The 26,689-nt window shown below is 39.2% G+C and overlaps 1 protein-coding gene across 4 annotated transcripts in view; it reads right to left on the reverse strand.

The window, feature by feature from the left end:
• asic2 (acid-sensing (proton-gated) ion channel 2) overlaps positions 1 to 26,689 on the reverse strand; it is a 941,282-nt gene that overhangs the window by 37,437 nt on the left and 877,156 nt on the right. For all 4 annotated transcript variants that reach the window (XR_009826504.1, XM_062050157.1, XM_062050158.1 and 1 more), the window contains one exon: positions 18,181 to 18,308. Coding sequence is in view for 3 of the 4 variants with exons in the window: in XM_062050157.1 (XP_061906141.1) it covers positions 18,181 to 18,308 (128 nt within the window). In the remaining variant the exon portion in view is untranslated. The remainder of the gene's footprint in view (positions 1 to 18,180; positions 18,309 to 26,689) is intronic.

Consider the following 26,689-nt stretch of genomic DNA (forward strand, 5'->3'; position numbering starts at 1 on the left):
GACTTGTATTTTATCAGATATTACTTTGTTATACCACGAAAATATTGCCTTATTTGTAAACTGCTCATCACACAAGCTAGCTCCTGCTCCTTAATGTGGACAAGAACAAGAAGCTGGTCATCGACTTGAAGAAGAGAATGACCCCGGTGGAGCCCATCAAGATCCAGGGCCAGGAGCTGGCAATAGTGGGGCAGTACAAGTACCTGGGAGTCCACCTGAACAGCAGACTGGACTGGAAGGACAACTGCAAAGCTGTATACAAGAAGGGCATGAGCAGACTCTTTTTGCTTAGAAAGCTTAGGTCCTTTAATGTGTGCAGCAAGCTGTCTTTTATCAGTCTGTTGTGGTCAGTGCACTGTACTTTGCAGTGGTTTGTTGGGGGAGCAGCACCAGCAAAAGGGACTTTAACCGGATTGACAAACTGATCTGGAAAGCCCGCCAAACTATTGGAACGCAGTTGGAGGCGTTTGTGTCAGTGAGGGACAGGAGGACCCTGGACAAACTGCTCGCCATCATGGACAATTCTGCCCACCGTATAAACAACTTTAACACTGTTACAAATATGCGCCACACTGTGAACCCACACCAAACAAGAATGACAAACACATTTCGGGAGACCATCCGCACCGTAACACAACATAAACACAACAGAACAAATACCCAGAACCCCTTGCAGCACTACCTCTTCCGGGACGCTACAATATACACCCCCCGCTACCCGCGACCCCCAACACCCACTCCCCTCACCTCAACCCCGCCCTCCCCCCAGCCCTGCCCACCTCAACCTCCTCAGGCTCTCTCAGGGAGAGCATGTCCCAAATTCCAAGCTGCTGTTTTGAGGCATGTTAAAAAAAATAATGCACTTTGTGACTTCAATAATAAATATGGCAGTGCCATGTTGGCATTTTTTTCCATAACTTGAGTTGATTTATTTTGGATAACCTTGTTACATTGTTTAATGCATCCAGCGGGGCATCACAACAAAATTAGGCATAATATTGTGTTAAAGGCCTACTGAAATGAATTTTTTTAATTTAAACGGGGATAGCAGATCCATTCTATGTGTCATACTTGATCATTTCGCGATATTGCCATATTTTTGCTGAAAGGATTTAGTAGAGAACATCGATGATAAAGTTCGCAACTTTTGGTCGCTGATAAAAAAAAAGCCTTGCCTGTACCGGAAGTAGCGTGACGTCACAGGTTGAAAGGCTCCTCACATTTCCCCATTGTTTACACCAGCAGCGAGAGAGATTCGGACCGAGAAAGCGACGATTACCCCATTAATTTGAGCGAGGATGAAAGATTTGTGGATGAGGAACGTTAGAGTGAAGGACTAGAGTGCAGTGCAGGACGTATCTTTTTTCGCTCTGACCGTAACTTAGGTACAAGGGTTCATTAGATTCCACACTTTCTCCTTTTTCTATTGTGGATCCCGGATTTGTATTGTAAACCACCTCGGATACTATATCCTCTTGAAAATGAGAGTTGAGAACGCGAAATGGACATTCACAGTGACTTTTATCTCCACGACAATACATCGGCGAAGCACTTTAGCTACGGAGCTAACATGATAGCATCGGGCTTAACTGCAGATAGAAACAAAAGAAATAAACCTCTGACTGGAAGGATAGACAGAAGATCAACAATACTATTAAACCATGGACATGTAAATACACGGTTAATGCTTTCCAGCCTGGCGAAGCTTAACAATGCTGTTGCTAACGACGCCATTGAAGCTAACTTAGCTACGGGACCTCACAGAGCTATGCTAAAAACATTAGCTATCCACCTACGCCAGCCAGCCCTCATCTGCTCATCAACACCCATGCTCACATGCGTTCCAGCGATCGACGGAGCGACGAAGGACTTCACCCGATCATCGATGCGGTCAGCGGCTAGCGTCGGATAGCGCGTCTGCTATCCAAGTCAAAGTCCTCCTGGTTGTGTTGCTGCAGCCAGCCGCTAATACACCGATCCCACCTACAGCTTTCTTCTTTGCAGTCTTCGTTGTTCATTAAACAAATTGCAAAAGATTCACCAACACAGATGTCCAGAATACTGTGGAATTTTGAGATGAAAACAGAGCTTTTTGTATTGGATTCAATGGTGTACCAATACTTCCGTTTCAACCATTGACGTCATGCGCAAACGTCATCATACATAGACGTTTTCAACCGGAAGTTCCCCGGGAAATGTAAAATTTCACTTTATAAGTTAACCCGGCCGTATTGGCATGTGTTGCAATGTTAAGATTTCATCATTGATATATAAACTATCAGACTGCGTGATCGGTAGTAGTGGGTTTCAGTAGGCCTTTAAGAGTTAGATAATATCGGAATATCGGATATCGACAAAAAAGCCATTATCGGACATCTCTACTTAGGAAGAAGGCTTGGGATTCATACTAAAATCTGGCAAGACGAGGGCAAGTAGTTCCAACACCCCCGCAGAAGAAGCAGCCACGTGAGTGTAGAATATTTGCACATTTATGTGGCGAGCTGAAAGTGGGGAGTGGAAGTGACATACGTAGATATCGTTAGCGCGAGCATTTGCGAGCCGCGCACTCGCTCTTTGACAATCCTTAACCTTTCCCATCACCTTGGTGAAGGAGCTCATCTTCTGCTTGAGCTTAATGAGACACAATTGTGTCTCATTCTCCACCTCGTTCCTTCTGTGTAATCTGACTTGACCTGATTAAAGTCCGCAGCCAAGGCTTTCGCTCCACAAACCGTCGTCTTCATCAATATTTCATGCCCTCGCCGAAGTGGAGAGCAGCGTGAAGGCGGCTTTACACGTCACCCCGCAAATTATTTGAACAAAACATAACTTGACCTCGGTGAAAAGAGCGAGTTTTTCCATACATTCATTTCCACGTGGCCATGTTTGCCCGCCAAGTGCTGGAGCTAGTGCCAAGTCTGCAACCGGACGTGAGGTCACGTTCAACAAAAGGTATCGAAATATGGTTTGACTTTCCCTGAAACGCTACTGTGGAAGTTTCCTCCTAGCAGGTTTGGTGGATCACACACGTCAGCTGGAGACCGTTGTTCTGCTTTGACAAAGATTCTATTTTTCCACAATATATTCACATGACACTCGACTTTTCAGTCCTCCTCTGTGTCATGCCTCCCCTCCTCCTGCTCCCGGCCGCTTACTGTTAAAGACAACAGATGATTAGATTAACACGTACCACCTGTGAAATCTAATCACCTGCCAGCTGTGTCTTGCCGTCAGCACATGCCCCGCCCCTATCCGATGGTGCTCGTCTTCAGCACCATAGACAGAGGCGGTGACCTTTGCTTCTGCAGGCGCGCTGGCCACACCTCCCCCCACAGCTACCATTTAGTACTGACGGAATCCGGTATACGTGACATCACGCACCGTTGCCAACTCACACTTCGCACTACAGCGGTCACTCCAGCAGCACTCAGAGCAGGCTCAGCCAAACAACCTCTGGGTAATGTTGCCATTTTCAATGCCAACAAAGACATTGACTCATAAAACCCCGGCCCGAGTCATACCAAAGACAATATAAATGAAGTGAATTGTGAAGTGAATTATATTTATATAGCGCTTTTCTCTAGTGACTCAAAGCGCTTTACATAGTGAAAACCCAATATCTAAGTTACATTTAAACCAGTGTGGGTGGCACTGGGAGCAGGTGGGTAAAGTGTCTTGCCCAAGGACACAACGGCAGTGACTAGGATGGCGGAAGCGGGGATCGAACCTGCAACCCTCAGGTTGATGGTACGGCCACTCTACCAACCGAGCTATACCGCCCATTACCTCCCTGCTTGGCACTAAGCATCAAGGGTTGGAATTGGGGGTTAAATCACCAAAATCATTCCCGAGAGCAGCCACCGCTGCTGCTCACTGCTCCCCTCACCTCCCAGGAGGTGGAACAAGGGGATGGGTCAAACTCAGAGAGTAATTTCACCACACTTAGAGTGTGTGTGACTATCAGTGGTACTTTAACCTTACTTTTTAAACTAAGGCTCCATTTTTTTTTTTAAATGCACTAGCTTGATGCTAATACACTGTCAGAATAATTGTATCTAAGTTATCACAAAACTTTGTGTTTCAATGAGTTCCCGGCGAGCAAACAAAAGCTGTCTTTGATCCTACCAAGAAGAAGGCTTGTAAAACTCCACTGTGTAGGATGGGAAGCAACATGAAGGTGTTCTGTTTCTTTGATGTATTGTAATCCACAGAAAGGTTTTGTCTTGACCCGATAACTACAAAGCGGAGAGGAAGCAGGGCCAGACTCCACTGCGGGCGACCTTTTCTTTGAACTGTTTTACGACCTTTTCTTTGAACTGTTTTGTAACAAAGGCGATGGCTGTTTACGACCCCCCTCCCTTAGAAACAGCTGTTGCCATGTAATCAGGGAAAGTCCAAATAAAAGAGGAGGCGTACAATCTTTCGTCAGAGCGTGGAACACTCTACAAGGGTACAGGTGTACGCGTTTCTCCTCATTGAGCCAAATTTAATTCTGTCTCTGTTTGATTCCTTGCTTCTTGTCTTGTTTAATAGATGTCATCAGTGTTTGAACCTGACATACACATTGGCTTTGCTATTGAAATGCTACCGATTAGCATTAGTGATTTTACATGGGGATTTCAACACCTCCAAATTTGTCATTAAAAAATACAGCTAAGATGCACTTTATAATCAAACAGCTGGTGTTTAATAAGCACAATACTTACAGTATTGACAACAAAAACAAAACACTACATAAGCTATACACTACTGCCATCTAACGTCTTGGACTTGCAACTGTAACTACAACTTAATGCCATACTTGCATATGATATTGTAGCGTCCAGAAGAAGTGCACCTCAAGTCTGACGCTCTTTTTAAACTTTTATTGAGCAACCTATACTAACACAGCTCAACTTATCTCGTTCCTTCCACACGCACGTCCATCCTCACTCCTCATTTCCACAACAACAACACTTCCTCCTTCTTCGCCAATGACCTTACAGGCGTGCTACGTTCACAACAATGGGAATTATGAATATCACTCACTCAAGAACACAACATCAACCTCAGCAGGTCATTACAATATGATGACAATGAGATTAACAACTGGACAAGAGTTATCATAATCAGCTCATTTTAAAATGCGACATTTTTTCATTTTATTAACAAAACTTTTTTTTTTACTAACACACACAAAAGTAGCGACAGGTGGTATCGATTCCGAAGTACAGGGAGTTGGTACCGTATTGGTGAAGGGTAACCATCTCTACTTGAGACAATGCCTTCTGCTGGATTCAAAAGTGTTTTCTCTGCAGATAGCGCCATCAAACCACCCCACATCATACTTGCCAACCCTGACACACAACATCCGGATTCCCATCATGCATTGCTTCAAAACTACGGCAAGTAGTAATGTCCAAAAACATAACAGAGACGAAGCAGAAGAAGGTAGAAGAGACATGGCGACGACGAGTAAGAAGAAGAAGTACGCTTGCAAGTTCCAAAGTGATTGGAAAAAATAATTTCAGTTCATCCAGGACAGCTCGAAGGGGAAGGGGTATGCTGCCTGCACATTTTGTAGATCAGACTTCTCCATTGAACACGGTGGCCGAACGGATATACTCATTCATGAACGGATTATTTATATATATACACTACCGTTCAAAAGTTTGGGGTCACATTGAAATGTCCTTATTTTTGAAGGAAAAGCACTGTACTTTTCAATGAAGATAACTTTAAAGAAATACACTCTATACATTGCTAATGTGGTAAATGACTATTCTAGCTGCAAATGTCTGGGTTTTGGTGCAATATCTACATAGGTGTATAGAGGCCCATTTCCAGCAACTATCACTCCAGTGTTCTAATGGTACAATGTGTTTGCTCATTGGCTCAGAAGGCTAATTGATGATTAGAAAACCCTTGTGCAGTCATGTTCACACATCTGAAAACAGTTTAGCTCGTTACAGAAGCTACAAAACTGACCTTTCTTTGAGCAGATTGAGTTTCTGGAGCATCACATTTGTGGGGTCAATTAAACGCTCAAAATGGCCAGAAAAAGAGAACTTTCATCTGAAACTCGACAGTCTATTCTTGTTCTTAGAAATGAAGGCTATTCCACAAAATTGTTTGGGTGACCCCAAACTTTTGAACGGTAGTGTATATCTCCCGAATTCGGAGGTCTCAAGGTTGGCAAGAATGCCCCACATTTGTTACAATATCTATTTATCGGATTGTATTATTTACTCTTATTTCCATACTACCGGAGGACTTGTGTCTCGTTATTTTGGCGTGTTCGAAGGTGTCCCCCTGTGCTTCCCGAGGAGACAGGTGGGAGCTTCTCTCAGCACAAAGTTCTCCTCACGCGGGATGTCACGCTGCATTCATTAATGAGTGCAGCTAAATTTACTGCTTTTTCACCGCAGTGCGTGCTCGCCGGCCTAGACGGGCGAGACGCCTGCCTGTCTTTTTTCTTCTTTTTTTTTTCTGCAACAGCAGCAAGCGTCAGAGGGAGGGGGTTGGTCTTTAGCCTGTCAGTCAGAAAAGTGGGCTGATGTATGAGCACAGACACAACCCCCGCAGGCTCATTACTCAAAAGACGAAGGCTTCTCCTCCATCACTGACACGACGGCATGCAAAGCTCACATCACTTGATCAGCGTTACATCACCGCACTGCGGCGCACGGCCGGGTGTCAGGACATCGTCTGACCTCACGTCAGTCACATGATCTCTTAGTAGTCCATCACCGACGTCAGCCATGTTTTTTTTCCCCTGTTAGACGATACTGAAGCGGCGATCTGCCTTGTTATGCACGCTGAGTGATACATGCCTTAATGCGTGTGTCACTCTGAGAAAGATATTATGTAATTGATGCAGCTGTTGTGTCATTGAGAATGAAATATTTTAGTAAACAATGAAAAAAAGACTATTATTTTGTCTACGGTTTCTAACTTCCTTGCATGTAAATATTCTGAACCTTTTTTGTCAGGACTACTATTATTACTTTTGTAGGTAATTAATGTGGCAGTATTGTTTTATTTTAAATGTGGTGTTATCATGTATTATTATGTGTGTATTATCTATTGCAGGGGTCGGCAACCCAAAATGTTGAAAGAGCCATATTGGACCAAAAATACAAAAACAAATCTGTCTGGAGCCACAAAAAATTAAAAGCTATATTACATACAGACAGTGTGTCATGAGATATACATTTAATTAAGAGGACTTAAAGTAAACTAAATGACCTCAAATATAGCTACGAATGAGGCATAATGATGCAATATGTACATATAGCTAGCCTAAATAGCATGTTAGCATCGATTAGCTTGCAGTCATGCAGTGACCAAATATGTCTGATTAGCACTCCACACAAGTCAATAACATCAACAAAACTCACCTTTGTGTATTCATGCACAACGTTAAAAGTGTGGTGGACAAAATGAGACAGAAAAAGAAGTGGCATAAAACACGTCCTAGAAAGTCGGAGAAAGTAATACATGTAAACAAACTATACGGTGAGTTCAAGGACCGCCAAAATTAGTAGGACAAAACGGCGCTCGCCAAATACTCGAATCGGTGAAGCATGTTTAATATAAACAGTGTGCTTTATAACAATTAGGGAGGTTTGTGTCATGTTTGTCCTCATACAGAAACCATACTAAAACAAAAAAATAGATTTTTTTCCCCCTCATCTTTTTCCATTCTTCATACATTTTTGAAAAATCTCCAGAGAGCCACTAGGGCGGCGCTAAAGAGCCGCATGCGGCTCTAGAGCCGCGGGTTGCCGACCCCCGATCTATTGCCTTAATGTTGTACTGTATCTAGGGATGGGTACCTGGGAATCGATACTGGTACTCAGCGGGAACAATTTTCGGTACTTATGTGTGTGAATTGTGAATTATATTTATATAGCGCTTTTCTCTAGTGACTCAAAGCGCTTTACATAGTGAAACGCAATATCTAAGTTACATTTAAACCAGTGTGGGAGCAGGTGGGTAAAGTGTCTTGCCCAAGGACACAACGGCAGTAACTAGCGGGAATCGAGCCCAAAACCCTCAAGTTGCTGGCACGGCCACTCTACCAACCGAGCTATGCCGCCCCATTGTTGTTTTTGTTTATAAAATCCGATGTCCGGTACTGTTGTCCCGGTACCAATACTTAGGTATTTTTTCGGTACTTTTCGGTACTTTTCTAAATAAAGGGGACCACAAAAAAATTTCATCTTTGGCTTTATTTCAACAAAAAATCTAAGGGTACATTAAACATATGTTTCTTATTGCAATTTAGTCCTTAAATAAAATAGTAAGTAAGCAAACAAAGGCTCCTAATTTAGCTGCTGACATATGCAGTAACATATTGTGTCATTTATCATTCCTTTATTTTGTCAACATTATGAGGGACAAGTGGTAGAAAATGGATTATTAATCTACTTGTTTATTTACTGTTAATATCTGCATACTTTCCATTTTAACATGTTCTATCTACACTTCTGTTAAAATTTTATAAGCATTTATTCTTCTGTTGTTTGATACTTTACATTAGTTTTGGATGATACCACACTTTTGGGTATCAATCCGATACCAAGTAGTTACAGGACCATACATTGGTCATATTCAAAGTCCTCATGTGTCCAGGGACATATTTTATAATTTTTTTAAAAACAAAAGAAGATATTGTGATGCTAAAAAATAGCAATGTAATCATAGTAGTATCGACCAGATACGCTCCTGTATTTGGTATCATTACAGTGGATGTTAGGTGTAGATCCACCAATGGCGTTTGTTTACATTGTAGCGTCCCAGAAGAGTTGGTGCTGCAGGGAATTCTGGGGATTTGTTCTGTAGTGTTTATGTTGTGTTGCGGTGCAAATATTCTCCCAAAATGTGTTTGTCATTGTTGTTTAGTGTGGTTTCACTAAATGGCACATGTTTATGACAGTGTTGGCGTTGTTTATTCGACCACCCTTAGTGTGACATGTATGGCTGTTGACTAAGTATGGCCGTTATTCACATGAGTGTAGAGTTATCAAAGTTAAGATCATCTTAATAGTTACCATTCAGAAAAATTGAAAACTTGTCTTGGCCGTGCCAACTAAGGACAAGATGTTAGTCATCCATTATCATGGCTCCGTGTGCTGCGGAGTGTAGTGAAGGGTTGATATTTGAATTTATCATACTTGATTTGTCTCCATAGAGACAAGGATTAGTGATTTTGAAGAATTTACAACACTGCTGACTGCGGACAAACATTAGCCGCTAGTATTAGCCGCTAGCTGGCTAGCCATGTCTTAAAGCACCTCTTCCTGAGGGCGTTCTGCATGACACGACGACGGGTGGGGGACCGGTTCTTTTTAGAGGCGGTATAGTACCGAATATGATTCATTAGTATCGTGGTACTATACTAGTACCGGTATACCGTACAACCCTACTGTCCAGTTGTTATATCTTGTTTTATTGTCACATTTCTAAATGTCACTTGCAAGTATGACACTAGACGTTAAATGCAGTAATGTATAGTTCATGCTGTTTTTTGTTACGCCCTAAAAAGTGTTGATACTTTAAGTATTGTACTTATTAGGGCTGCAAAATCTTTGGGTGTCCCACGATTCGTTTCAATATCGAGTCTTGGGGTCACGATTCGATTATAAATCAATTTTTTTCGATTCAACACGATTCTCGATTCAAAAACGATATTTTTCCGATTCAAAACGATTCTCTATTCATTCAATACATAGATTTCAGCAGGATCTACCTCAGTCTGCTGACATGCAAGCAGAGTAGTAGCTTTTATAATTGTAAAGGACAATGTTTTATCAACTGATTGCAATAATGTAAATTTGTTTTAACTATTAAATGAACCAAAAATATGACTTATTTTATCTTTGTGAAAATATTGGACACAGTGTGTTGTCAAGCTTATGAGATGCAATGCAAGTGTAAGCCACTATTGTTCTTTTTTTTCTTCTTTTTTTTTTATAAATGTCTAATGATAATGTGAATGAGGGATTTTTAATCCCTGCTATGTTGAAATTGTTACTAATATCGATACTGTTGTTGATAATATTCATTTTTGTTCCACTACTTTTGGTTTGTTCTGTGTCGTGTTTGTGTCTCCTCTCAATTGCTCTGTTTATTGCAGTTCTGAGTGTTGCTGTGTCGGGTTTGGTTTTGGATCTGGATTGCATTATTTTGTTGGATTGATTAATAAAAAAAAAATATATACATATATAAAAAATTAAAAATTATAAAAAAAATAAAAAATAAAAATGAAAAATCGATTTTTGAAAAATGTGAATCGATACTGAATCGAACAATGTGAGAATCGCGATTTGAATTCGAATCGATTTTTTCCCACACCCCTGGTACTTATTACACACCAGATTGTTGATTGTAACATGCATCTTACTTGTCATTTTTTTTTAAACACATTTGGAGGTGTTAAAATCGCCATGTAAAATTATCAATGCTAATCAGTAGCATGTCAATAGCAAAGTTAATGTATATTAGCATCAAGCTAGCACATTTTTGGAAAAGTGGAGCCTAATTTCACTTACGTTGGAGCCTTTTTATATTTAATTTATTTGTTGGCATTAAAATGGCAAAATTACCTCGAGGTAGTTTGGCGGAGTCCACTCTCAGTGCTGCTGGATTGATCGTCAAGTGTGGTAAAGTGCAACTGGCCGTGACGTCACGCGCAACCCAGGTACCGAAACATGGCACTGTTGGATTTTACGTGATACCGGATTCGGTACCCAACCATCATTGTATATAAGCGTCCTTGAATTTTTGGACCCCAGGAAGAATAGCAAATACTATTGCATCAGCAAATACAATCATAAAAACATAAAAAACCATGCATTTTATTTGCAAGTTAAATGTTGTGACTTTTTAAAAAAATCCAGTAAACGGCGGATGACGATGATGAAACACTAACAGTATCAGCGCAGTCAGTGAGTGTGCCATCCACTCACATGCCGTCATTTACTCATCACTACTGATCACATATGAGTGCAATTGGGAATATTTCCACATTCCCAGCGGTCTTGAATGCAATGCTGCGGCATAATTAATACGCTTAAATGTGATTTCCATGTTCAGATGGTGGGAATTTGACGCTGATGTAACTTGCAACTTTAAGATGGTGATAGGAAGTTTTGGCACGTTATTATTTGCATATGTTTTTATCGTGTACCGTAATCCACGTGGCCCAGGGTCTATTTTTTGGCATATTGTAAAAACACAATTAATTCCATACATTATTTGCTATTGCACTAGTTTTCTCTGTCAGTTATAACAGGGTTCCTCAACCTTTTTTCCACCAGGGACTGGTTTAATGTATGCATTACTTTCACGGACCAGCTTTTTACGTGTGGCAGATAAAAACAGCAAAAAAATTAGCCTTTGGCTACAATCTGAAAGTTAAGTCGGAGAAAATGCGGTAGTTTATAAATTAACTAGATGAGGCAATTCCTGAAGGAATTGCATGTGAATGCTCCAATGCTGACAAAATGAAGTATGAATGTAAGAATAGTTTGAATGTTGGAATGTTTTGAATGTTGAAGCATTTGAATTTCCAGGAAAACCGGAATTTGGTTTGGAACTTGGGAAAGATTTAGTTTGAATGTCCAGGATGAGTGGAATATGTTGACGGTGGAATATTTTGAATAGTGAAAGAGGAATTTTGACAGAGTGAAAAATGGATAATTCATTTGGATCCGGGACAATGTCCCTAAAAAACGGAGAATTCTTGGAAATCCGATTTTTTTTTTTTTTTACAGTTTTTGAAAGGGAGCGCACGATTCTTGAACAGGCTGAATATTTTGAAGTTGGAACAGTTTGAGTGGGAGTTGTGGAACTTTGAAAAATGTCCCATTCTTTTCAATGGGAATTTCATGGAAATTTGGGGATTTCAGGAAAAGAGGGAATTTTTTGGAAAATGCAAAAAAAAAATTGAATCTTCGGAATGAGTTGAAATGGTTGGTGTTGGAATTTTTCAAATCGGTCGAGAAATGTTGAAGTAGTAACATCTTTAATTGAGAAATGGTATTAAGGAATTCCTGGAATTTGAAATGGGTGGAAAAATGTGGAAGGGGTAGTCGCCAGAAAAAAGGGTCAAAAAAGGGTTTGAAAAAAATTGGAATTCTTGGCAAAAAAATGTTAACTTGAAAAAGTTATAGTTTCAATGTCCAGGATGAGTGGAATATGTTGAAGGTGGAATATTTTGAATAGGTTGAAACATTTTGGAATTTTGACAGAGTGAAAAATGGATAATTCATTTGGATCTGGGACAATGTCCCTAAAAAACGGAGAATTCTTGGAAATCCGGGAATTTTTTTTTACAGTTTTTGAAAGGGAGCGCACAATTCTTGAACAGGCTGAATATTTTGAAGTTGGAACAGTTTGAGTGGGAGTTGTGGAACTTTGAAAAATGTCCCATTCTTTTCAATGGGAATTTCATGGAAATTTGGGGATTTCAGGAAAAGAGGGAATTTTTTGGAAAATGCAAAAAAAAAAATTGAATCTTCGGAATGAGTTGAAATGGTTGGTGTTGGAATTTTTCAAATCGGTCGAGAAATGTTGAAGTAGTAACATCTTTAATTGAGAAATGGTATTAAGGAATTCCTGGAATTTGAAATGGGTGGAAAAATGTGGAAGGGGTAGTCGCCAGAAAAAAAGGTCAAAAAAAGGGTTTGAAAAAAATTGGAATTCTTGGCAAAAAAATTTTACTTGAAAAAGTTATAGTTTCAATGTCCAGGATGAGTGGAATATGAAGGTGGAATGGTTTGAAAAATGTGTAAATGGTGGAAGTTTGAAAAATGGCCAATTCATTTTGAATGGGGAAAAATGTTCCGGAAAACCTTGAATTCTGGGAATTAGGGTCCCTAAGGGCAGGGTCCCCAAACTTTTTGACTCGGTGGCCGCATTGCGTTAAAAGAATTTGGCCGGAGGCCGGGCTGTGTGTGTGTGTGTGTGTGTGTGTGTGTGTATATATATATATATACACTACCGTTCAAAAGTTTGGGGTCACATTGAAATGTCCTTATTTTTGAAGGAAAAGCACTGTACTTTTCAACGAAGATAACTTTAAACTAGTCTTAACTTTAAAGAAATACACTCTATACATTGCTAATGTGGTAAATGACTATTCTAGCTGCAAATGTCTGGTTTTTGGTGCAATATCTACATAGGTGTATAGAGGCCCATTTCCAGCAACTATCACTCCAGTGTTCTAATGGTACAATGTGTTTGCTCATTGGCTCAGAAGGCTAATTGATGATTAGAAAAACCTTGTGCAATCATGTTCACACATCTGAAAACAGTTTAGCTCGTTACAGAAGCTACAAAACTGACCTTCCTTTGAGCAGATTGAGTTTCTGGAGCATCACATTTGTGGGGTCAATTAAACGCTCAAAATGGCCAGAAAAAGAGAACTTTCATCTGAAACTCGACAGTCTATTCTTGTTCTTAGAAATGAAGGCTATTCCACAAAATTGTTTGGGTGACCCCAAACTTTTGAACGGTAGTATATATATATATATATATATATATATATATATATATATATATATATATATATATATATATATATATATATATATATATATATATATATATATATATATATATATATAGTTGTGCTCATAAGTTTACATACCCTGGGAGAATTTATGATTTCTTGGCCATTCTGAATTCAGAGAATATGAATGATAACACAAAAAACTTTCTTCCACTCATGCTTAATGGTTGTGTGAAGCTATTTTTTGGCAAACAACTGTGTTTACTCTTTTTAAATCCAAATGACAAAAAAAAGTACCCAAATGACCCTGATCAAAAGTTTACATACCCCAGTGACTTTGATCTGATAACATGCACAAAAGTTGACACAAACAGGTTTGAATGGTTCATCAAGGTTCCAATCCTCACCTGTGACCTGTTTGTTTGTAATTAAAAATCTGCAATAAAGTGAAGCTTTGACATTTGGTGAGGGCCCACTGTAAAAATCCTGGGTATTTGCTTTAAAGGTCCTTTTCTTGTTCGCTTTTTGTCATTTGTTTGGAGGATGTTTTGTCACCTTGACAAGAAATACTTGTTGTTGTTTCATAAAACCCCGCGTGGCTTCAATAAAACAAATTTTTGTGTCCCAGTCTGTCTCCGTTAATCGTTTTTCAAAGTCGTGTCGGCGCCACTTGGACGTGACGTCAAAGAGCTTGACAGAAGCGAGGTCGAGTGCGAGGTTTGGCCTGGAATACACAATAATGGCGCCCGGACAAGGACGCGGCAATCAAGTCTGAGCCCGGGCAAAAATTTAATTCTAAAGCCTTCACTTGAAAACACTAAATGAAGAAGAAAACAGCAACGCTGAGGTCAAGATGGCCGACATCTGCTGCATCGATTGAAGTGAAATTGTCCACTTTTATGTTTGTTAAAGGTGCCCATGGAGCAAAAGTCTTTTTAATGAAATGCTGCGCTTTTCAATCTCTCAAACGGCTGCTTTGAAGATAGAGTTAGGGGCTGCTGGTCTTTCAAACAGGAGAAGCTCATTTTGAAATTGTGGCTTGTTATTAAGTCATAAAAGAAAACCATCCTTCTTCATGGACACCTCTAGCTAGATGAGCCCGCTCCATTTTGTAACAAAAAAATAAACAAAAATCAGGCTTCACAACACATCCTAAAATTAAGTCTACCTAACTTTCTAACTATCAGCTACGGACGTTGGAGCTGATAGGAACCTAGCATGATGTTGAAATGTGAGTGTAATGTTAGCTTGTGGCATCAGGAGTGGGTACCATATTGGGTCCTTTTTTTGGTACAGACCAAATCCAGCCGATTCATGTAAAATCCAACGGTGGCATTTTACAGTACCTCATCGCACTTCGGCACTTGGCGATCAATCCAGCAGCACTGAGAGCGGACTCTGCCAAACTACCTAGACTCTAGGTCGGGGGTCCCCAAACTTTTTCACTCGGGGGCCGCATTGGATTAAAAAAATTTGCCCAGGGGCCGGGCTATATTATATATATTTATATTCATAAATATATATATATATATATATATATATATATATATATATATATATATATATATATATATATATATATATATATATATATATATATATATATATATATATATATGTGTATCAGTGGCGTGCCGTCACTAGAGGCAGGGGAGGCACGGCCTCACCTGCCATCATGGAAAGAAAAAAAAGTAAAAAGAAAAAAAAATTAATTAAATTGTTATATGTATCCAGTGATTATACTAAAGTTATTTTCCATTTAACTTCACCAGTTTTAGATTATTTTTATTTTTATTTTCACATTTGCCGTTCAAATACTGAGACGAGACGGTGCGGTGATCAGCAGCCAGTTGAGGCACGTCACTGATTTGTGCCTCACCATGGATTGTGCACAATGACTCGGCTAACTGCTGGCCTGCTGTGCAGTGACACCGTATTGCTATATGAATTATATTATACATTTCCATAGTTTAGTTAGCTGAGGTATATAATGTACAGTGTATTTTGTCAACAACTGTATGTGTGTAACTTATTTTTAGTGCTGAGCGATCATAAATCTGCTGCGGAGACACACTGTGTGAGGCTCGTATCATAACCCCGCCTCCTGGTGCCAAGCATCTCCGCCGCAGAATGCACCGCCCGACGGGAGCGCCGCGGCCCCACCAACCAAAGCCCACACCCAAACCCTCCACGTGCAAGACCGAATCCACCCAAAAAAAGTCACTTAACAAGAAGCCAAAAAGTGCAAAAACAACAATGCTCGCCCTGCAGGAGCCGCGAACGACCGCAGGGACACAACATTAGGTACACCTGCACTGCAGGTTCATATGTTTTTAAATTTGACTGTGATGATGCAGTCGTGCCTCACCAGACATTAACCTCACCGCACGCCACTGATGTATGTATGTATGTATGTATATATATATATATATATATATATATATATATATATATATATATATATATATATATATATATATATATATATACAATATTAACACTTGTTAGGGCGCAACACAGATCAAAACAACACACCATAAACTGTACACCACTGCCACCTAACGTTTTGGAATTGCAACTTTTTTTTTAGATTAAAAAATGTGATAATAACACAGGATATAACAACTGGACAGCAGTTATTATTATCATATATTTGTTTTTAAATGTGGCAATAAAAAAAATCATTTCATTATCAAAAACAATAAATATGTGTTTTAAACACACAAAAGTACCGAAAATTGGTACCATTGAGTATCGGTATCGATTCCCAGGTACCGGGAATATATATATATATATATATATATATATATATATATATATATATATATATATATATATATATATATATATATACACCGTATTTTTCGGGATTATAAGTCGCAGTTTTTTTCATAGTTTCATAGTTTCGATTTATACTCTGGAGCGACTTATGTATGACATTTTTAACACATTACTGTAAAATATAAAATAGTTAGTGTTAATACTTGCAGTATTAACACTTGTTAGGGCGCAACACAGACCAAAACAACACACCATAAACTGTACACCACTGCCACCTAACGTCTTGGAATTGCAACTTTTTTTTGAGACTCAAAAATGTGATAATAACACAGGATATAACAACTGGACAGCAGTTATCATTATCATGTATTTGTTTTTAAGGCCTACTGAAATGATTTTTTTTTTTTAAACGGGGATAGCAGATCCATTCTATGTGTCATACTTGATCATTTTGCGATATTGCCATATTTTTGCTGAAAGGATTTAGTAGAGAACAACGACGATAAAGTTCGCAACTTTTGGTCTCTGATAAAAAAAAGCCTTGCCCCTACCGGAAGTAGCGTGACGTCACCGGAGGAAGGGCTGCTCACATTTTCCTATTGTTTTCAATGCAGCGAGAGAGATTCGGACCGAGAAAGCGACGATTACCCCATTAATTTGAGCGAAGATGAAAGATTCGTGGATGAGGAACGTGAAAGTGAAGGACTAGCGTGCAGTGCAGAACGTATCTTTTTTCGCTCTGACCGTAACTTAGGTACAAAGGTTCATTGGATTCTACACTTTCTCATTTTTCTATTGTGGATCACGGATTTGTATTTTAAACCACCTCGGATACTATATCCTCTTGAAAATGACAGTCGAGAACGCGAAATCGACATTCACAGTGACTTTTATCTCCACGACAATACATCGGTGAAGCACTTTAGCTACTGAGCTAACGTGATAGCATCGGGCTTAACTGCATATAGAAACAAAACAAATAAGCCCCTGACTGGAAGGATAGACAGAAGATCAACAATACTACCAAACTCTGGACATGTAACTACACGGTTAATGCTTTCCAGCTTGGCGAAGCTTAGCAATGCTGTTGCTAACGACGCCATTGAAGCTAACTTAGCTACGGAACCTTGACAGAGCTATGCTAAAAACATTAGCTCTGCATCTACGCCAGCTCTCATCTGCTCATCACGACCCGTGCTCACCTGCGTTCCAGCGATCGACGGTACAACGAAGGACTTCACCCGATCACCGATGCGGTCGGCGGCCCGGAGACGGAGGAAGTCAAGGTGAGGTCGGCGGCTAGCGCGTCTGCTATCCATCTCAAAGTCCTCCTGGTTGTGTTGCTGTAGTCCGCCGCTAATACACCGATCCCACCTACAACTTCATCATATTGAAACGTTTTTAGCCGGAAGTTTGCCGGGAAATTTAAAATTGCACTTTATAAGTTGCAATGTTAAAATTTCATCATTGATATATACACTATCAGACTGCGTGGTCGGTAGTAGTGGGTTTCAGTAGGCCTTTAAATGTGGCAATAAAAAAAAATCTTTTTATTATCAAAAACAATATTTGTTTAACACACACAAAAGTACTGAAAATTGGTACCCATTGAGTATCGGTATCGATTCCCAGGTACCGGGAATTGTACCCTAATCACACGGCTATGCTTGTTTTGCTAATGTTTGTGTCCTCCTGTCCTTAATCTTACGTTGTCGTATATTATATGACATATATCGGTAGTTGGAGTTTGCATTTAATCATCTAAAATTGCTGCAAAATCCTAAAATGTCGGACCACGGAAACAAAGAGTTTAGTGAAGTCAAAGTTTTGATGCTTGAGACTTCGGCATGCAGTCCACTTATTTATTTATGTTTAGCAAGCATGCACATTCGGCGTCTTACCCTCTGTTCCTGCGTGGCTACAAAAGTCTGAAAGCCGGGCGCCACGCCAAAACCCAGCTCGTGCACAAACGGCGGCTCCGCTTGGCTGTGGATTTGGACTCGCACTCCCGCCTCAAATGCCGTGTCCTCTGCAAACAACACACACGTCCTTTTTGGGTTAGTTTAAGTACTTGGACTGCTCCTCAGCTAAAAGCTCCAGAAAAAACTTTTTTTTTTAATAACTAAATTGTTCAATGAAAAACATGCAGTGATGGAGAGAAAGGCCTTGAGCCCGCTCTGAACCAGGGATGAATCCAGACCTATTAGCTGCCAAAAAAGACAGAGACAGAAAATACTTTGAATACCAAAAGCGTAAAACCGAGTAGATAAACGACCCAATAATAATAACCTCAAATCACTCCTTACAACACTCAAAAAGCAATGCAATACATTAAGAAATAAGGCAAACAACCTGACTAAATCCTTTTAAAAAAAATTACATTAACGAAAAACTAGAGGAAAACACAAATAAGCCACATGAGCTGTGGAACATTCTCAACAACCAGCTTCCTGGTTGCAGCCAGAAACTTAAAACCAGACTCACCAACATCAACATCAAGGAGGGCGACTCCCTCATTACAGACAAAATGGAGGTAGCAAGCAGACTCGACACTCTTTCATTTTACATCAGTTAGTTCATGATTGTCTTTATCATTGTACTTTTATTTGTGAATCTGTGAAACTTGAGTCTTTTCAAAGCAACCATAAATCAATGAAACTCGAGATTTTGTGAAAGTACCCATAAACCAGTAAAATACACGTCTCTGCCAAGCACTTGTGAATCAGTGAAACACAAGTTTTCGTCCAACACCCGTGAGTCAGTAAAACTTGACTCTTTGGCACCGAGTCATACCAAAGACTATAAAAATGGGACCCATAACCTCCCTGCTTGGCACTCAGCAACAAGGGTTGGAGTTGGGGGTTAAATCACCAAAATGATTCCCGGGCGCGGCGCCGCTGCTGCCCACTGCTCCCCAAGGGGATGGGTCAAATGCAGAGGAAAAATTTCACCACATCTAGTGTGTGTGTGACAATCATTGGTACTTTAATCTTTAATCTTAATCTACCCACGAGTCAGTGAAATTTGAGTCTTTGTCAAAGCACTTGCAAGCCAGTGAAACTTGTGTCTTTGTCAAAGCACCCATGAATCAGTTAAACTCAAGTCTTTTTTGAGCACTAAGGAATCAGTGAAACTCAAGTCTTCGCCCATCTGTAAGTGAGTGAAACTTGAGTCTGCATCGCGCACTGATGCGTCAGTGATATTTGAGTCTTTGTAAAAGCACCTGTGAGTCAGTGAAACTCGAGCTTCGTCGAGCACCCACGACTCACTAAAATTCCAGTCAGTATCGAGCACCGAAGAGTCACTGAAACTCTAGTCTTTGGCGAGCACCCGTGAGTCAGTGAAACTTGGGTCTTTGTCGAGCACCCACGATTCATTAAAACTCCAGTCATCACAGAACACCGATGGGTTTTCGTTAAAGCACCCGTGAGTCAGTGAAACTCAAATCTTGGTCGAATACCCATAAATTAGTGAAACCCGAGTCTTTGCCGAGCACTTGTGAATCAGTGAAACTCAAGTCTTTGTCGAAGCACCCATGAGTGGGTGAAACTTAAATCTTTGAGTACCCATAAATCAGTGAAACTTGAGTCTTTGCCGAGCACTTGTGAATCAGTGAAACTCTATTCTTTGTCGAAACACCAGTGAATCAGTGATACCTGAGTCTCTGTCAAGCACCAAGGAGTCAGTGAAACACGAGTCTTTGTTAAAGCACCCGCGAGTCAGTGAAACTCGAAACTTTGTTGAAGCACCCATGAATCAGTGAAACTTGAGTCTTTGTCAAAACACCCGTGAGTCAGGGAAACTTGAGTCTTTGGCGAGTACCTGTGAGTCAGTGAAACTCGAGTCTTTGTTGAAGCACCTATGAATCAGTGAAACTGGAGTCTTTGCCAAGCACTTGTGAATCAGTGAAAGTTGAATCTTAGTCGAGGCACCTGTGAGTCATTAGACCAAAAAAAAAACTCTACTCTTGAAAATTGTTTTGTCCGATTGTTAGTCTTTACTGTTGGGTTATTAATATTATTATTCCGGCAAATTCCTTTAGCATTTTTGAGGGCTTTAACATACTCAAAACGTTACTGAATCTTGCTGGCATATACCCTGGTCAAAATGTAAATAATCATCACAGAGCTTAGAATGTAAGACGTACAGGAAGTCGGCCATTTTGGTTCACAGGTTCCATTTGGGCCATTTCCTGTTGTTTCTGCTGCGCGGCAAAAATAAACAAACTGAAACTCTGTCGATGACTTTGCGTTGTATCATCTAATATCCTTTTTTGATGGAAGTGTCCTGGGACTCAGTTCTTTGTCCCGTGTTGTCACGTGTTGACGTTCATCTGCACGAGTCCTCTTTAGACTCGTGCAAGAAGAAAGAAAGCGTTGACACAGCAAATAAACGACCTTGGCTAATAATCATGCGCCTGCTGAGTTTGTCGTCCCGTTGTTTGCCATCTTGTTGGGAGCTCTGCTGCTTTCTTGGCACATTAACGCCAGCGCGTGAATCAACTTCATCAAGTCCAAAGCCATAAAAAAAAGATTAATTAGAGACTGGTAATAAAACGTTGAGATGAATCAAGTCAGAAAAACAAAACAAAAGGGTAAGGCTAATCTGAAACGCTATATATGCTATTTATAATATATAGTGGTGGTGTAACAATACGCCATGATTAGGGGTTGGTACATACCTTAATTCTAAGGTCACCCCAGCAGGCACAAGACATTAAAACAACGTTGAGAACTTGTTGAATTAGGTCCTGACGTTGAGCAACTCAAACTTTACGTTGAAACATGCTTTTTGACAACGTTTAATCAATGTCGGGATCTGACATTGATCTGACCATTGAAATTTGGTAATTTCCCAAACATAATTCTACAACACAAATACAACGTTGAAACAACATGCTTTTTGACGACTTTTTAATCAATGTTGGGTTCTGACGCTAATCTGACCATTGAATTTTGGTCATTTCCCAACCAATATTCCACAACACAAACATAACGTTGAAACAACATGCTTTTTGACAACGTTTAATCAATATTGGGTTCTGACGTTGATCTGACCATTGAAATTTGGTCGTTTTCCAATCATGATTCTACAACACAAATACAACGTTGAAACAACATGCTTTTTGACAACGTTTATTCAATGTCAGGTTCTGACGTTGATCTGACCATTGAAATTTGGTAATTTCCCAACCATAATTCTACCATACAAATATAACGTTGAAACAACATACTTTCTGATGATATTTAATCAATGTCGGGTTCTGACGCTAATCTGACCATTGAATTTTGGTCATTTCCCAACCAATATTCCACAACACAAACATAACGTTGAAACGACATGCTTTTTGACAACGTTTAATCAATATTGGGTTCTGACGTTGATCTGACCATTGAAATTTGGTCATTTTCCAACCATGATTCTACAACACAAATACAGCGTTGAAACAACATGCTTTTTGACAACGTTTGATCAATGTCAGGTTCTGACGTTGAACTGACCATTGAAATTTGGTCATTTTCCAACCATAATTCTACAACACAAATACAACGTTGAAACAACATGCTTTTTGACAACGTTTAATCAATATTGGGTTCTGACGTTGATCTGACCATTGGAATTTGGTCGTTTTCCAATCATGATTCTACAACACAAATACAACGTTGAAACAACATGCTTTTTGACAACGTTTATTCAATGTCAGGTTCTGACGTTGATCTGACCATTGAAATTTGGTAATTTCCCAACCATAATTCTACCATACAAATATAACGTTGAAACAACATACTTTCTGATGATATTTAATCAATGTCGGGTTCTGACGCTAATCTGACCATTGAATTTTGGTAATTTCCCAACCAATATTGCACAACACAAATACAACGTTGAAACAACATGCTTTTTGACAACGTTTAATCAATATTGGGTTCTGACGTTGATCTGACCATTGAAATTTGGTCGTTTTCCAATCATGATTCTACAATACAAATACAACGTTGAAACAACATGCTTTTTGACAACGTTTATTCAATGTCAGGTTCTGACGTTGATCTGACCATTGAAATTTGGTCATTTCCCAACCATAATTCTACAACACAAATATAACGTTGCAACAACATACTTTCTGATGATATTTAATCAATGTTGGGTTCTGACGCTAATCTGACCATTGAATTTTGGTCATTTCCCAACCAATATTCCACAACACAAACATAACGTTGAAACAACATGCTTTTTGACAACGTTTAATCAATATTGGGTTCTGACGTTGATCTGACCATTGAAATTTGGTCGTTTTCCAATCATGATTCTACAATACAAATACAACGTTGAAACAACATGCTTTTTGACAACGTTTATTCAATGTCAGGTTCTGACGTTGATCTGACCATTGAAATTTGGTCGTTTTCCAATCATGATTCTACAACACAAATACAACATTGAAACAACATGCTTTTTGACAACGTTTATTCAATGTCAGGTTCTGACGTTGATCTGACCATTGAAATTTGGTATTTTCCCAACCATAATTCTACAACACAAATATAACGTTGAAACAACATACTTTCTGATGATATTTAATCAATGTTGGGTTCTGACGCTAATCTGACCATTGAATTTTGGTCATTTCCCAACCAATATTCCACAACACAAACATAACGTTGAAACAACATGCTTTTTGACAACGTTTAATCAATATTGGGTTCTGACGTTGATCTGACCATTGAAATTTGGTCGTTTTCCAATCATGATTCTACAATACAAATACAACGTTGAAACAACATGCTTTTTGACAACGTTTATTCAATGTCAGGTTCTGACGTTGATCTGACCATTGAAATTTGGTAATTTCCCAACCATAATTCTACAACACAAATACAACGTTGCAACAACATACTTTCTAATGATATTTAATCAATGTTGGGTTCTGACGCTAATCTGACCATTGAATTTTGGTCATTTCCCAACCAATATTCCACAACACAAACATAACGTTGAAACAACATGCTTTTTGACAACGTTTAATCAATATTGGGTTCTGACGTTGATCTGACCATTGAAATTTGGTCATTTTCCAACCATGATTCTACAACACAAATACAGCGTTGAAACAACATGCTTTTTGACAACGTTTAATCAATGTCAGGTTCTGACGTTGAACTGACCATTGAAATTTGGTCATTTTCCAACCATAATTCTACAACACAAATACAACGCTGAAACAACATGCTTTCTGACGACGTTTAATCAATGTTGGGTTCTGACGTTAATCTGACCATTGAATTTTGGTCATTTCCCAAGCAATATTCCACAACACAAATACAACGTTGAAACAACATGCTTTTTGACAACGTTCATCAATGTTGGGTTCTGACGTTCATCTGACCATTGAAATTTGGTGATTTCCCAACCATAATTCTACAACACAAATACATCGTTGAAAGGGACGGCGTGGCGAAGTTGGTAGAGTGGCTGTGCCAGCAATCGGAGTGTTGCTGGTTACTGGGGTTCAATTCCCACCTTCTACCTTCCTAGTTGTGTCCTTGGGCAAGACACTTCACCCTTTGCCTCTGATGGCTGCTGGTTAGCGCCTTGCATGGCAGCTCCCGCCATCAGTGTGTGAATGTGTGTGTGAATGGGTAAAATGTGGAAATACTGTCAAAGCGCTTTGAGTACCTTGAAGGTAGAAAAGCGCTATACAAGTAAAACCCATTTATCATTATTTATCAAACAACATGCTTTCTGATGACGTTTAATCAATGTTGGGTTCTGACGCTAATCTGACCATTAGATGTTGGTCATTTCCCAACCAATATTCCACAACACAAATACAACGTTGAAACAACACGCTTGCTTTTTGACAACGTTTAATCAATATTGGGTTCTGACGTTGATCTGACCCTTGAAATTTGGTCGTTTTCCAACCATGATTCTACAACACAAATACAGCGTTGAAACAACCTGCCATTTGACAACGTTTAATCAATGTTGGGTTCTGACGTTGAACTGACCATTGAAATTTGGTCATTTTACCACCAATATTCTACAACACAAATACAACGTTGAAACAACATGCTTTTTGACAAAGTTTAATCAATATTGGGTTCTGACGTTGATCTGACCATTGAAATTTGGGAATTTTCCAACCATAATTCTACAACACAAATACAACGTTGAAACAACATGCTTTTTGACAACGTTTATTCAATGTCAGGTTCTGACATTGATCTGACCATTGAAATTTGGTCCTTTTCCCACCAATATTCTACAACACAAATACAACGTTGAAACAACATGCTTTTTGACAACGTTTAATCAATGTTTGTTTCTGACGTTGAACTGACCATTGAATTTTGGTCATTTCCCAACCAATATTCCACAACACAAATACAACGTTGAAACAACATGCTTTTTAAGTTAAAGTTAAAGTACCAATGATTGTCACACACACACTAGGTGTGGTGAAATTTGTCCTCTGCATTTGACCCATCCCCTTGGGGAGCAGTGGGCAGCAGCGGCGCAGCGCCCGGGAATCATTTTGGTGATTTAACCCCCAATTTGACAACATTCAATCAATGTTGGGTTCTGACGTTGGTCTGACCATTGAAATTTGGTCGTTTTCCAATCATGATTCTACAACACAAATACAACGTTGAAACAACATGCTTTTTGACAACATTTAATCAATGTTGGGTTCTGACTCCATTGAAATTTGGTCATTTTCCCACCAATATTCTACAACACAAATACAACATTGAAATAACATGCTTTTTGACAACGTTTAAACAATGTTGGTTTCTGACGTTGATCTGACCATTGAAATGTGGTCGTTTTCCAACCATAATTCTACAACACAAATACAACGTTGAAACGACATCCTTTTTGACAACGTTTAATCAATGTTGGGTTCTGACGTTGAACTGACCATTGAATTTTGGTAATTTCCAAACCATAATTCTACAACACAAATACAACGTTGAAACAACATGCTTTCTGACGATGTTTAATCAATGTTGGGTTCTAACTCTGATCTGATCGTTGAAATTTGGTCCTTTTTCCACCAATATTTTACAACACAAATACAACGTTGAAATAACATGCTTTTTGACAACGTTTAATCAATGTTGATGGATGGATGGATGGATGGGTTCTGACGTTGAACTGACCATTGAAATTTGGTCATTTTCCAACCATAATTCTACAACACAAATACAACGTTGAAACAACATGCTTTTTGACAACGTTTATTCAATGTCAGGTTCTGACATTGATCTGACCATTGAAATTTGGTCCTTTTCCCACCAATATTCTACAACACAAATACAACGTGGAAACAACATGCTTTTTGACAACATTTAATCAATGTTGGGTTCTGACTCCATTGAAATTTGGTCATTTTCCCACCAATATTCTACAACACAAATACAACATTGAAACAACATGCTTTTTGACAACGTTTAAACAATGTTGGTTTCTGACGTTGATCTGACCATTGAAATGTGGTCGTTTTCCAACCATAATTCTACAACACAAATACAACGTTGAAACGACATCCTTTTTGACGACGTTTAATCAATGTTGGGTTCTGACGTTAATCTGACCATTGAATTTTGGTCATTTCCCAAGCAATATTCCACAACACAAATGCAACGTTGAAACAACATGCTTTTTGACAACGTTCATCAATGTTGGGTTCTGACGTTGATCTAACCATTGAAATTTGGTCATTTTCCCACCAATATTCTACAACACAAATACAACGTTGAAACAACATGCTTTTTGAAAACTTTTATTGAATGTCAGGTTGTGACCTTTGAATTTTGGTCATTTCCCAACCAACAACGTGGATCCAACAATTGACGTCAACGTTGTCTCAGTTTACTATTTTGCAGCGATGTTTCAAAGTCAGTTTTAAAGGACATGTATGTAGAATCAACGTTGTATCAATGTCTTGTGCCTGCTGGGACAGGTTCGGTTTCATTTTGGGTACAGTAAAGAAAAAAAAAGAAAACATAAAACTGCTTAGCTGCTTTGGTCTCTGTTCCTTTATGTATTTCACCAGCAAGGCTAAGTGTTTGCAAGGACAAGACTTTAACGATGGAATATTTTCAAGCTCTGGCTTCTCCTTGGCACTTTAAAAAAATCAGTCGATTGAGAATATGGAAAAATGCATTTTCTATGCAACATCATTGACACATTTTATGATGAGCAGTTTACGTTTGAACATGAAAACACATAATCTTCATAAATAATACAGGATTAGATCGGTATACACTAATAAAAAGAGACAGTTGCAAAAATGACCCATAAATGATGATTCAAATGATAATAGTATCAGACAGGACTTGTCTGAATTATATCAACCCTATTTAAGAAAGGCGATAACTTTCTTCTTATCTTTTGACATTT

Source organism: Entelurus aequoreus, linkage group LG06 (genome assembly GCF_033978785.1).
Source record: "Entelurus aequoreus isolate RoL-2023_Sb linkage group LG06, RoL_Eaeq_v1.1, whole genome shotgun sequence".
NCBI classification, from domain to species: Eukaryota; Metazoa; Chordata; class Actinopteri; order Syngnathiformes; family Syngnathidae; genus Entelurus; species Entelurus aequoreus.